The following is a 14,574-nucleotide window of genomic DNA, read 5'->3' as shown; positions in this document are numbered from 1 at the left end:
TTAGAATACAGGGATACCTTTGACTCTTTAATTAATTCAAATGAGTCTATCTCAAACATAAATAAATTTCACTACTTAAGGGCATCTTTAGAAGGAAACGCGGCAGTTATGATTAAATCTATTGAGTTTACCTCTCAGAATTACAATGTAGCTTGGGAACTTTTGTGCGAACGGTTCGATAACAAAAAAATATTAATAAATAATCACCTAAAGGCAATATTTAATTTCGAACCAATTGCTCGTGAATCGCATAAGGCGCTTAGATTTATGATTGATCACATCACAAAAAATTTACGATCTCTTCAAAGCCTCGATTTACCTACAGATAGCTGGGACATCTTAATAATTTATTTAATGTCAACAAAAATTGATCCTGTGACTTTAAGAAAGTGGGAAGAGTCAAAGAACAGTCATACAGACTTACCTACTTTAAAAGAATTCCTGAATTTTTTGCGCAATCGAGCAGATGTTCTTGAGACGATGTTAGTTAGCAAAGGTGAACAGAAAACTTCGTTCACATTTCATAAAGAACAAAAAAGACATGAACATTATCATAAAGATTCACATCAACAAAAGAGCAAAAGTTTTGTAGCTTCTAGCAATGAAAAACATAGCCAGCCATCATGCCCGTGTTGTAATGATAAACATCGAATAGTTGAATGTAACAAGTTTCATAATTTATCTCCAGAAGGTAGGTCAAACGAAGTCGTAAAACATAACCTTTGTTCGAACTGCTTACGGAGAGGTCACAATGCTACTGAGTGTCGACTGAGTGGCACTTGTAGGATCTGCAAACAAAAACATAATACTTTATTACATAGATCGGATAATAATAACGTTAGTAACACAGTCTTAAACTCCTTACCTGTGTCACTATCAGCACAAACTCCAAGCCAAGTCCTATTAGGTACAGCCTTAATTAAAGTTGTCAATCCTGAAACAAAAAATACTTACGTTGCTCGTGCCTTACTCGATGCGGGCAGCCAATCTTCATTCATCACCTCGAACCTGAAACATAAAATGGGTTTAGTAGGTAAAAACATAAATACAAATGTAACGGGCATAAACAATGCGCCAATATTTTTGTCAGAAAGCTGTGAATTGAGTATTGAATCATTAGTTAACCCGTTCAGTACTTACCTTAAATGTTTAGTGATGCCTCAAATTACCGGTCACATACCTAACGTTCCTGTAGACGTCACACAGCTTAACTTACCTGAACATATACAGCTGGCCGATCCTAATTTTTATCAGCCATGTGAAGTTGACCTTCTTTTAGGTGCAGAAGTGTTCTATGAGCTCATGTCACCTAAACAAATCAAGTCGAGGCCTGGTATGCCTATCCTTCAAGAATCCAAGTTAGGCTGGATTGTGGTAGGACCCCTCACTCTTAATAATTGTAACCTGAAACATAATGGTACTCAAAACAAGATTCATTGTAACTTTACAAAAGAAATTCATGAAAACTTAACAAAGTTTTGGGCTCTTGAAGAAGTTCAGTCCATAAAACAGCCTTTATGTGCTAATGATGAGTTCTGTGAACAACATTTCACGAACACTACTAAGCGTTTAGATAACGGTAGATTCTCAGTGCTAATGCCTCTTTGTGAAGATCCTGAAACATCACTCGGTGACTCATATAAAATGGCTGAAAAGCGTTTCATAAATCTTGAGAAGAAATTTAAAAAATGTCCAGATCTTAAACAGCAATATACAAATTTCATTAAAGAGTATGAGGACCTAGGCCACTTAACAAAAATTGAAAGGCCTACCTTCGGCTACATGATGCCACATCACGCGGTAATACGTGAGTCAAGTGAAACTAGCCGTCTTAGAGTCGTGTTTGACGCATCCGCGAAATCTAGTTCCAATAAATCTTTAAACGACATTCAATGCATAGGTCCAGTTGTACAGGACGACTTATTCAGTATATTAGTTCGGTTTCGTCAACATAAATACGTGCTATCTGGCGACATCACAAAAATGTATCGGCAAATTAGCATGGACGAGTCTCAGAGACATTTGCAACTAATTTTGTGGCGCGATGATGATTCAAGGCCTCTTGACACTCTACAATTGAACACAGTAACGTATGGCACGGCATCTGCACCTTATTTAAGCACAAGGTGTCTAGTTCAATTAGCAAAAGAATGCCGTGATCCAGTAATATCAGAAGTAATTCAAAAAGATTTTTACGTTGATGACCTCCTCACCGGAGCTTCAACTGAACATGAGTTAGCCCATATACATAAGAATGTAACTGAAACATTAGCCTCTGCTTGTTTTCCTATTCGTAAATTTAGAACCAATTGTCCTCAAATATTTTCTCAAGAAACAGAAACTGAGGCTCTTAATTTAAACAAAGAATCAAGTGTGTTAGGAATTACTTGGGCACCTAACACAGATACATTAAAATTCTCAATAAACATAAACACAGACACTACACAAACAACGAAACGAAATATTTTGTCTAACACGTGCAAAATTTTCGATCCACTTGGCCTTCTGAGCGCTAGTACAATCACATTAAAAATACTTCTTCAGACTTTATGGCAATTAAAGCTAGAGTGGGACACCCCTGTTCCCAAAAATATTGAAAAAACATGGAAAAACTTAATATCCCAATTAAATATTCTACTTACAGTGTCAGTTCCGAGGTTCACGCTATGCACTTCTCCTGTCGTCACAGAACTTCATTGCTTTGTGGACGCTTCCCAAAATGCTTATGCTGCCTGCGTATACCTCCGAACCGTCAATGATTGCAACACAGTAACAATTAGCCTACTATGTTCTAAAACTAGGGTTTCACCTTTGAAAACCGTCACAATACCTCGTCTTGAGCTGTGTGCTGCTCTCCTAGGAGCGCGTCTGGTAGCGAGAGTAAGTGAGGCACTTCGTTGTCAAATTAACAAAAAGATTTTCTGTTCTGATTCAACGATCACTATAGGCTGGATAAGAACGCAACCTAAAGTCTTGAAAGCGTTTGTCTGTAATCGTATACATGAAATACACGAACTGACTGACCGTGATTCATGGAGGCATGTGCCGACGGAACATAATCCTGCGGACCTAGCCTCAAGGGGTGTAAAACCAAGTGTTTTAGTTAGCTCATCATTGTGGTGGCGAGGTCCTTCCTTTCTTTCAGAAGCGGAGTCAGAATGGCCTCAAACACCTAACATAAAGATAGATTTACCAGAGTTAAAAGTCAATCATATTCGTAATAAACAAATGACAGACAATGTTATAAATTTTGAAAAATATTCGAATGCGTTAAAACTTAAAAGAGTGTATGCTTACGTGTTTCGGTTCATAAAAAATTGTAAAACAAAAGCCAGAAACACTGAGCCATTAAATAATCATGAACTTAATGAGTCTTTAATGTTTCTCGTTAAAATGTCACAAAAGGAATCCTTTTCATCTGAAATTGAAGTATTGACTAAAGGTAACTCACTTAAACATAAATCTCGTATTTTACAGTTATCTCCATTCCTCGATGCGAACGGCGTTTTAAGAGTAGGTGGTCGGTTGGAGAATGCTTCTCTAAATTACGAACAAAAACATCCAGCCCTTTTGGATAGTAAGCATCATTACACTAAAATGCTTATGGCAGCCGAGCACCTACGACTCTTCCACGCTGGCCCGCAATTACTCCTTAGTTCATTTAGGGAACAATTTTGGCCCCTAGCCGGGAGAAATTTAGCAAGAAGTACAGTTCGTAAATGCATAACATGTACAAGATTGAAAGGTAAGACTTTAGAGCCGTTTCTCGGTAACTTACCTTCCAATAGAGTATCTCAATGCTTTCCCTTTCAAATATGTGGCACTGATTTCGCTGGCCTTTTCATGATTTCAAGTAAAAAAGGTCGTGGCAATAAAATCTCAAAATGTTACTTATGTATATTCGTTTGTTTCGCAACAAAGGCCTTACATCTTGAAATAGTCAGCGATCTCACTACACAAGCCCTGATAATGTGCTTGAAACGCTTCATCTCCAGGAGAGGAAAACCGATTATTCTTAATTGTGATAATGGAAAGAATTATGTGGGTGCAAACAATGAATTGGGCAAAGTCCTGCGATCGAGTCTTCGTTCTATAAAAGAATTTACCGCTAATGAGGGCATTCAATTCAAATTTATACCCCCTTACAGCCCCACGTTCGGTGGACTCTGGGAAGCAGGCGTAAAAAGTGCCAAGCACCATCTTAAGCGCATAATAGGAAATGCTAGTCTTACATTCGAGGAGTTGAGTACGCTTTTTACCCAAATTGAAGCGATCCTCAACTCCCGACCCCTAATTCCTTTATCTCCTGACCCCAACGATCTTTCTCCTTTGACCCCAGGGCACTTCCTCATCGGGCGGCCGCTGACGTCACTACCAGAACCACCCTGCGAGAACATGAAGATACGCACTAGATATCAGCTGATTGAGCAATATCGACAAAGCTTCTGGAGTCGCTGGTCAAAGGAATATTTGGCAGAAACCCAACAAAGAAACAAATGTCGCCTTAAACATGAAAACTTGAAACCTGGAGACATGGTCGTCTTCAAGGAATTGAATCTCCCGCCTATGAAGTGGAAATCAGCCAGAGTACAGCACATGTATCCTGGATCAGACGGAGTGTGCAGAGTGGCAGACTTCATAACCTACCGTGGCGTTGAACGGAGGGCCCTCAACAAAGTATGTCCCTTACCCGTGACTGCAGATGACGAGGATGATGCAGAGACATTGAAAGAGATCTCTACCAGCTCCTTTCAAGGGGGGCAGAATGTTAACGCCGACGGCAACATCCTGTAGCTGACCAGAGGTGCGGCAGCGGAGCGCGGGGAGGGCCCTGCGCCCGCGCCCCGCCACTCACACGCAAGCACCGGCAGAACCGATCGTAGCCACCGCGCAAGCAAGACGCGTACTTAATTACCTGCCTAACTACTCAAAAATACGACTGTAACTTTAATCAATAATATAAAGTTTAAAAGGTGCATAAAATCTTTAATTTCTCATTATCATTATTAACAATGATGATGATCTATTGTGACACCGGAACAACATCTGGATGGCTGGCCATTTTTTTTTCTTATCTTCATTCTTGGGAAATCTGACAAACAAATAAAATATATAATTAGTCATGGCACATTGAAAGACAGACGGGCAGACAGTGGAAACTAGGTAAAAGAGTTCCGTTGGCACCCTTTGGGTATGGAACCCTAATAACATGGTCGCACCCGGATCAATAGTTTCGGAGATATGCGTGGACAATCGAATAAAATTTTGTTATTTTGTGTGGTAGCTCGTAGCCTGTAACTGCCTTTGTGGTCTAGTGGTAGAAGCTTCGCTTCATGACCCAGAGGTCCTGGGTTCGATTCCTGGGTGGGACCATCAATTTGTGTTTCTAAATTGTGGTTCTAAGTTTGGTTAGGACATAGAAGGCTGATCACCTGATGTCCGAAACAGTGAAACGATCCATGCTGTCGGATGGGCATGTAAAGCAGTCGGTCCTGCGCCTAGCTCTCTCCAGTCGTGTCGGTCAATCCGTCCCATTGGGCTATGAGAGTGATGGAACAGAGAGTGCTCCTGTGTACTGCGCACACACTTGGGCACTATAATCTACTCCTGCGTAGTTGGCTGATCTCAATTGAGATTGGCCGCCGTGGTCGAAATTCGGCTAGGAGGACATCATCAGCTCGTAGCCCCAATAGATTGTCATACCGCATGGTTACCCTATTTGTTATAAATCTAATATTACCTTTCTCGGCTTACCTGTGAAATAATATGCCGCAACCACCACACGATTCACTTTTACAAACTTGTACACAGCATTTTTTCTGAATTTCTTCAATGAAACTTACTAATTTGCAAAAATAACTAGGTATGACAAGACAACAACAAATAAATTCGAAACAAACCACCATGATTTTTTTTTTTTTTAAATCATTTATTCGCCGGAAACAAGTCCATAGGCATACAAACATACAATAAAAACAGAAAATAATAAACTAAACTAAAATAATTACAGACGAAAACACAACAACATTAAATTTGTTCAACAGTAGTTGATATAAAATTAAATAAACACTTATACAGTTTTTGGTTTGCTAAAATATCTTGAACGCGGCGGGGTACATCATTCCGAGGATGACAGGTGTCAGCTGTCATTATCTGTGCAGGCAAATCAGGCATTGACATCAAGTTTGAATCAACCGATTCAACCGTTTCTTCCAAGGCATCCGAAGCCGAAGTGTTCGTGATCTCATTCTCCTCCTCCTCTGTATTCAAAGCTTCTCGTATATCAGCCACAAGAGCTAGTCTCTGCATGTTAAATTTGGGACATCTCATAACAATATGGGTCAAGTCTGCCCCATCAGCTTCACAGTAAGTGCATTTGTTATTGTCAGTTATCTTCATGCGATGTAAATGGGCGGGCGTTTGGCAGTGTCCAAATCTCAGGCGATTTATAATGGTTATATATTTTCTCTCATTGGCATCCTTATGGTTATGATACCATGGTTTGATTGGGAGTTCTTTTTGGATCTCTGCATACCATCTTCCTTTCATTTTCGAAATATCCTTGTAATATTCATTCCATAGTCGTCTTTTATCGTTCTTTAAATTCGTGTATAGGTCGGTAAAAGGAATCTTGCATATGTTGCTATGATCTTCATCGTGATTAGAATTGACTGCTTTGTCAACCACTTCATTGCCTTTGATACCTCTGTGAGACGGTACCCATTTAAAAGTCACATTAATATTGAGATTATATACAATATTTCTAATCTTATACACAATATAATTGACCTTATAATTAAAACTGAAATTTTGTAATGACAATAGTACACTTTTAGAGTCAGAAACTATTATTATTTCATTGTATTGTTCAATATTATTCAAGTTTTGTACATATATAAGAGTTTGATAAATTGCATATGCTTCTGCTGTATAAATACTACAATTTTGATCCAAGTTAAAACATTTAGTTGTCTTATTTTGAGGGTCATAATAACCAGACTTTACAGAATTCAAAGACTTTGACCCATCTGTGTACAAATATAAACTATTAGTTTTATTAGAACAATATTCTTTAAAATCTGTTTCATCAAGAATAACACTAGTATCTACATTTAGTTTACATGTTAATGCTTCATATTTACATTTATATACTGGCCATGACTGACTCTTGTGCATATTTCCAGACAAATCAGTGACAAAACCCATGATCCGGGTAATTAAAGGATATTGACTGTTAAGGATATCTGTTGCCGAAACATAAGGAGTTGTTTGTAAAGATGATTGCAGAACCTCAGGTAAACAAATTCTACTACTGACTATGTCATTATTTATTGCTAGGACTTTCAAACAGAATTTCTCCGTAGCAAATAAACGCCTTATACATAAAGGTTGTATACAAGTCTCTGCTTCCATATTATTTATAGGAGTTGTACACATAGCACCGCTAATAATGCGCAACGCCATATTTTGTATAACATCTAACTTTTTTAATAAAACTGGACTTATGTTCATATATACAATTGCACTGTAATCAAAGTGGCTGCGAACTAAGCTTTTGTATAACATACTTAGGACTTTAGGGTCTGACCCCCAAAATGTACCAGCTAATGATCTCATAATATTTATACCCCTCATTGCATTTCTACAAATATAATTTACATGTTTTTCAAATTTTAATTTTGTATCAAAAATTACACCTAAAAACTTTTTTTCTTCTGTTTGTGGTAATTGGATATTATTATATTTAATATTTACAGACCTATTGCTACCAAAGACTAAAACTGAACTTTTACTTGAGTTAATACTTAGCTTTAAATCGTTTGAGTAATAAGAATTAATCTTATCTAAAGCTAAATTAATGTTTCTTTGAGCAATCTGTACATTACTATTTACACAATATATTAAAATATCATCAGCAAACTGTAATATTTTAACATCTTCGGGTAAATGATGAAGGATTTGAGAAGTATATAAATTGTACAGTATTGGGGACAAGGAGGCACCTTGCATTAGACCTTTGTATGCATATTTTGGGCCATGTAAAATATTATTATACTTAACATATAATGTACGACCAAACGAAAAGTTAAACAGCCACTTTATTAATTTTCCAGGTAGATTCAACGAATGAAGAACCTTTGCCATTTGATGGAGATTCACATTGTCATAGGCTCCCTGCACATCAAGGAACACACAGACTGCTGTTGACTTAGACAACAAACAGTTCTTCATATCTATCAGGTATGTAGTAAAACTTTCTACTGCACTTTTCCCTTTCCTAAACCCAAACTGGCATGAAGGAATTATATTCTTATTTTCAACATAATAGTCTAGTCTTATTTTTATCATCTGCTCACATAACTTTCCTATACAAGAGGCTAAAGAGATAGGTCTGTATGAATTAGGATCATCATCCGGTTTATCTGGTTTCAGTATAGGTATAACACACTGAGTTTTCCATGCCTCTGGAATCAGTTGTTGTGACCATAGTGAGTTAAGAATCTGTAATATACTATTTTTAGCTAATATGTGTAACTTTTGTAACATAATATATGGAAAACTGTCTAATCCTGGAGTAGTGTTCTTTCTTAAAGCCAATGCTATATTAAATTCCTCATCTGTAAATGGTTGTAACAGAAAAATTGATGTATCATCATTACTATCTGAATTAAAGATATACTCTAAATCTATATTAGTAGCATTATTTGCAGGTTGTGCCAATTTGTCTATGAAATCACCAATCCATTCATCATTCTTAGATATATTTCTATTTGTATTTATTCTTTTAAATCTCCGTATATAGTTCCACACTCTAGAAATTGGTGTATATCTATTAAAAGATGTACATAACTTTTTCCAACTTGAGCTTTTAGCTTCTTTAATAATCATTTTTTTCCTAGCATCTAATCTTTTGTAGTCAATATAATTTTCAATTGTCATATCATTCCTATATTTAGCTAACGCATCTTTTGATTTATTTACAGCTTCAGCACAGTCCTCGCTCCACCACGGAGCCGGAGCCCTACATGTTTTACCAGCATGACACCTATACACAGGTACACACACATTCCTTAAAGTATTAAGTATTTTACACATTTCATCATATTTTTGTAACGGACTATCTGAATTAGAATTAAAATCTGAAAACAATGCCTCTGATAAGTTATTGTAGCTTTCCCAGTTTGTTTTATTAAATAAAAATTTCTCAATATCATCATTTACTTGATAGTTTGTAGTAGATACAATAATGTCTGTAAATGTCTGTAGGTGATAGCTACCCATAGCATCATCACCCACGCGCCACTCACATAATGGAGCAAGGTCTGGGCTGACACAGGTCACGTCTATAGCTGATGCATTACATCCAGGTCTACCGACAGTGGTCGGTGCACCAGTATTTAGTAAACATAAGTTGCACTCATCAAAAAGGTCTAATAATTCCCTACCTCTAGGATTAGTAATTTCACATCCAAAAGTAATATGATGTGCATTAAAGTCACCAGATACTATACAAGGTTTCGGTAGTTGTTTTACAATGTTTCTTAGTTTATTTATCCTAATGAGACTATTGGTGTTTTTTGTTTTAGGTGGGCAGTATACACACAGGATTGAAAGTGGACCGTTTGCTGTGGACAAAGAAACTGCTATGGATTGAATATCTTGATAAAAACTAGTCTTCAGATGTTTATATTTAATGGAGTTACGGATTAAAATACCTACACCGCCATGTTCATTTTTAGCATTTTTTCCTATATAATTATAACCAGATATTGATAAATAGGGGTTTGAATCTTTTAGCCAGGTTTCATTGAGAAGACACACATCTATATTATTTTGAATTAATGATGATTTAAGTAAAGCCTTTTTATTATTGACACTCTGAATATTATGTTGCATTATTTTTAAAACAGCCATTATTTGGTAAGATTTTGAATCAATATATCTTTAATGTGTGTGGTTGTGTTTGTTTTATTTGAATTAGCTAACGTAACTAAGGTCATTATTATTTTTTGTAAAAAGATATCATCTTTTACAAGGTAGTCATAGGACAAGGTGTTGGAGTTAGTAGTCGGGGTTGGAGCGGTTGAAACCGGTGTTGTGATAGGGGACTCATGAATATTTTCAACTTTCTTAACTGGGGTAGACTTGGTTTTCAATGCAAATGTCACTGATTTGTCTGTTTTCGGTTTGGGCAACGCTGGAAAATCTTTTTCTGATACTACTTTTGAATACATCCTAGTCAGGTAATTTGATTCATGCCTTTTACGTTGTTCTATTTTAATGGGACAAAACTTAGATATAGCTAGGTGGTCCCCACCACAGTTGCAACACTTCAAGTTATCTGATGTGCACTCCTTGTAGGAATGTGCACCTGAACACCTTGAACATACCTCATCATTTCTACATATTTTTGCATTGTGTCTAAACTTCATGCACTTGAAACATTGCATCAGTGGTGGCACATAAGTGTAAACCCTGTACCTCCACTTGTCCAAAAAAACATACTGTGGGAGGGAAGTGCCTACAAATGTTACACTCACCGTAGTGAGAGGGACTATTTCCTGACCTACTTTCTTGGTGAACCGTCTCACAGCTATAATTTCAGCATCAGCCATCAGTTTTTCATACAGTTCTGCATTGCTCGACTCCTTGTCGACGAATCTAATGGTGCCGGTTCTCTCCACCGACGCCGCTGGTATGTACGCCTTCAAATTGTTCTCCTTAAGACAACTATGGCTTAGGAAGTCATTTGCTGCTACCGCCTGTTTGAAGACTACCATAATTTTGTTCGCATTCAATCTACGCTTTTCGACTATGCCCTTTACATTTTTGAAAAATTTTGAGAGATATAAGGGGTTTTTGTTCCCAATTTTCTCATTAATTCCTTCAACATAGATCGGGAATTCCTCCTTAGAGCTGTTGTCCGGGTATGACCTCTTATATTCAGGTTTAAAGTAGGGTTTGTACTTATCGTCCGGTGAAGAAGGCGCCGCTGGAAGCTGCTCCTTCATTTTCCGCTTCTTTGTTGTCCGCGGTGTCGCCATACACCCATCGTCATCTCCGCCGCTCTCCGGCTCCATTACGATGAGCCCCAGATAGGTATTTCGTAAGTTTACCAAGTTATTTGAATTTATTTAAAAATTTGTTCAAAAAAGGCGCCCTTCCAGTTCCCGCCAAAAAAAGGAAGTCCAACCACCATGACAGATGAAAGGGTTGGCATGAGGTACTAAAAAGAATACTACCAAGTGTTTGAAATAATGACAGGTTTAACATAATTATTATGAGGTACCTACGATACAAAATAATATCTTATTAAATAATAACTTTAATCTTATTAGTAAGTTTAAAGTTATTATTTAATTATAAGTTATGCTCAGAGTTCGTATGATAATTAAATCATTGTTTGAAATAAAAATCTTAACATTTTCAATTCAAATCAAATCAAATATTTTCTACCAACTATCACGTTTTTTTTGGGATGGCAAGCGTTGGAAAGGGACAAACGGCCTCTAATCTAGCTATCTCGCTCGGCTCGTTTTGGCTCTTGAAACGTTGATTGCCAAATTGAATCTTATTACAACAGCTTACGATGTGTTTAAATAATTAAAATTTTGGCAGTACTCAGTCCTGTTATAATACAAAGTCCTTGATATGACCCACCTCTAATAAGTGTAGTCTGTGATTCTAAATAAATGTCAATATTTAAACTGTCAAGTCGCCATTTCGGCTTACTCTGTGTTTTTCATAAAATTATCCGATCTCCATAAATTTTCCAAAAATATAAACAAAAACCGTGGTTCAACAAACAAATTAAATGATTCTTGCCGGGGAAAACATATAATGTACACAATGGACGTGCTAATAACTCTGTTTTACATTTTATTCTGCATTTGCGTCATCTATCCGCCCACGGAGTTCGTGTCGGCCGGGTTCACCATCCCGCTGATGTTCGAGAACTGGCTGGGCTCCGAGAATGTCAACTTCGTCGGATACCACATGAAGAGGATCACTCTGACTCTGTTCCTACATTCGGCACTGCCTCTGGGCTATATTTTCTTCCTGTGGGTAGGCGGAGTGACCAACCCATGGATGATGGCTTGCACATACTTGGCCGCCATCATTCCTCTCCTGATGTCTCTGAAACTGATGACCTGGTGGGAGAAGGAGAAGCAGGACAACCCTATTGTGAAGATGCTGAAGCCATTTGTCCCTGAAGGAGGTGACTGGAGGATTGTTGCTGCCAATCTCAACATTGAGTTCAGAAAGTGAGTTTTACCTTTGAAGTGAGAGTTTCTTTTGCTATGATCTTGTTGTTCTTGACTCATTAAGGGCTTACTTATGAATCTATTTTATGTAAAACCTTTGTTAGTTCCTGTTGAACTCTTGTGGGTTATTGAAACTGGCTATATTATTATGTGTATAATATAAGGGTATTATGTTGCATTCCTTTCAAATTTAATTACACTTGAATTTGAGATTTAGTTTACACCCTTGAATATCTGTTAGTAACATCTAGATATTATGTGTAAATTCCGTGTGTGGCCTTTCTCAACAACAAACCTTCTTAACAGAATTAAAGTGTAGATAATCTACCAGTAGAGTAGTCCAATCCCGTCTTATTTCGAGCTAGTGCCATACTGCCTTAGCAGCTAGCTTAGAAGCTAACAATGTAATTCTTGTATTGTAGTGTAGACAAGGTGACAGTGCACCTCGGTACCAACAGCAAGCTGGTGACCACCGAGACCTGGATCATCAAGGTGTGTCTGTACAGCATCCACGCCATCAAGCAGAGCGACTGCACCTTGGTCGCTACTTCTGTAAGTACCACATTTGATGTACAATGTTAGTAGTTACTGGATAAAGGTTAAAAGTAAAGTGGTCATTAGAAAATAGGACGAAATATTAAAAAAAGATTTAAGGCGAATTTGAAACATAATCAAAGAATATAAATGAGTTCTAGATAGATTCAATCTGTGAGTCATTATTAATGATCAGACCTTAACCAAAGTTGTGAAACTTTACCAAACCCTCAATTCCTCAACAGACCGACAGCCACAACCTGACTCCAGCCGGCGAGGATGAGATCCAATTCATTACCATCGAGGTCATCCCAAACAGGCCGGACCTCAAGCAGTTCTCATTCCGCATCAGCGCGGCCGCCCTCCGGGACTTACAGCCGCGGCTCCTGCACCCGGTCCGGGTCCCGGATCACCTGACCCTGCAGCCCACGCTCATCGAGAGATTTGTGATGGTCTTCAAGCAACATGTGGATGAGAACCCGATTTATTATGTTGATCAGGTAAGGTTTTTTTTTTCACTTTTAATTTGACATATTTTACACTTATCTTATCATTAAACGACTTCTTGTATTAGAGAATGTTGTTTTTGGACAACAACTTTGTGCCTTACGAATCTTGATAATTATTGATATTGATACAATTGATTGCAAGGAATTAAATTTTATGTATCCCTTTCTGTTAGCATGTTTGTCCCCAAGGTGGGGGTTAGCTAGCTGAACAGTTATAAGGTAGCTGACTGTTGCCATGACACTTATTGTGGCAGACAATAAGAATTTTACTATTTTCACATGCTTCACTCTTATAGGATGGATCCAACATTGATTTGAACTTAATTCCATTGATTTTCGTCCTTCAACCAATGAAGTGTCCAGAGGGCGTTCACAGCAGTGACTCTCCATCGCAACTGGTGGTCTTGAGCTTCGCGTTGAACCAATGAAGTATTGAGGGTTAAACCACATCTCTGTTACCTCAGGAGCTGGAGCTGTGCATCGGCTGCATGCAGTCCCCAGCAGACGTGAAGCTGAGCAAGCGCTGCGACGCCAACACCGTGCCCGTGCTGGAGGGGCAGCCGCAGTGCCAGCAGTGCAACTGCAGGTAATTTGACATCATTTTAAAGATAAAGACAAGAAACATTTTTTGTAAACACAGACAGCAACAACAAAAAGAAACAAAAAATAATACATTTCAAAACAAACAATAACACAACAGGTTGTTGTTTAGAGCACCAAAAAGGCATCATCTCAGGATGTGCTGATATACAATGAAACCACTTAGACCTCAGCACTGGTTTAAAGATGGCTCTTTTAAGGTGACCTCAGTCACGATTTTGTTTATTCAGAGTCTCCGTTTTGAGTTTCTAAACATCTAGTTTGATGCTTGCGAGTGCGTTAGAATCTTACCACATCCTATCTATGGTAATAACTAATCTCACCCTCCCCAGGGTGCTCTGGTGCTGCCTGTGCATAGCCCGCTGGTGGGCGGCGCGCGCGGGCGGCGCGGGCTCTGCGCCGGCGGCGTGGCTGGAGGGCCGCTGCTCGTGCCCGGTCTGCCGCGCCGTGTTCTGTGTCCGCGACGTGTGTCCGGCCCGCGCGCGCGCCTCCTGAGTGCGGCGTGCGTTCGTAGTGGTTGTGGACCCGTAGTGTGGACGTTTGGGGTTTAGGGTGAGTTGGGGTTTTTTGCGAGTGTTTTGTTTTAAGTTTGGGGTAGTCAAAGGGGAAGTTATTGAGTTTGAGAAAGTTTAAGTTTATTTGTGTTATGCTGGCACTGGCACCTA

At 38.4% G+C, this 14,574-nt stretch overlaps 2 protein-coding genes across 2 annotated transcripts; both read left to right on the top strand.

Annotated features, from left to right (window-relative positions):
- LOC105388069 lies at positions 1-4,983 on the top strand (the record flags this gene model as incomplete). Its single annotated transcript, XM_048625004.1, has 1 exon — positions 1-4,983. A coding segment is annotated over one exon (4,794 nt), but the record flags the coding sequence as incomplete, so codon positions are not given.
- Positions 4,984-11,696: 6,713 nt separating this feature from the next.
- LOC105392131 (E3 ubiquitin-protein ligase TM129) lies at positions 11,697-14,534 on the top strand. Its single transcript, XM_038112011.2, has 5 exons — positions 11,697-12,266; positions 12,689-12,818; positions 13,046-13,300; positions 13,774-13,895; positions 14,242-14,534. Exons 1-5 carry the CDS (start codon positions 11,842-11,844, stop codon positions 14,402-14,404), a joined length of 1,095 nt encoding a protein of 364 aa, XP_037967939.1. The 5' UTR covers positions 11,697-11,841; the 3' UTR covers positions 14,405-14,534.
- The last annotated feature ends 40 nt before the right edge of the window (positions 14,535-14,574 follow it).

The sequence above is a fragment of the Plutella xylostella genome, chromosome 13, assembly GCF_932276165.1.
Source record: "Plutella xylostella chromosome 13, ilPluXylo3.1, whole genome shotgun sequence".
Classification (NCBI taxonomy): domain Eukaryota; kingdom Metazoa; phylum Arthropoda; class Insecta; order Lepidoptera; family Plutellidae; genus Plutella; species Plutella xylostella.
The sequence above is the reverse complement of the archived record's forward strand: the minus strand, read 5'-3'. Positions and strand labels throughout refer to the sequence as shown.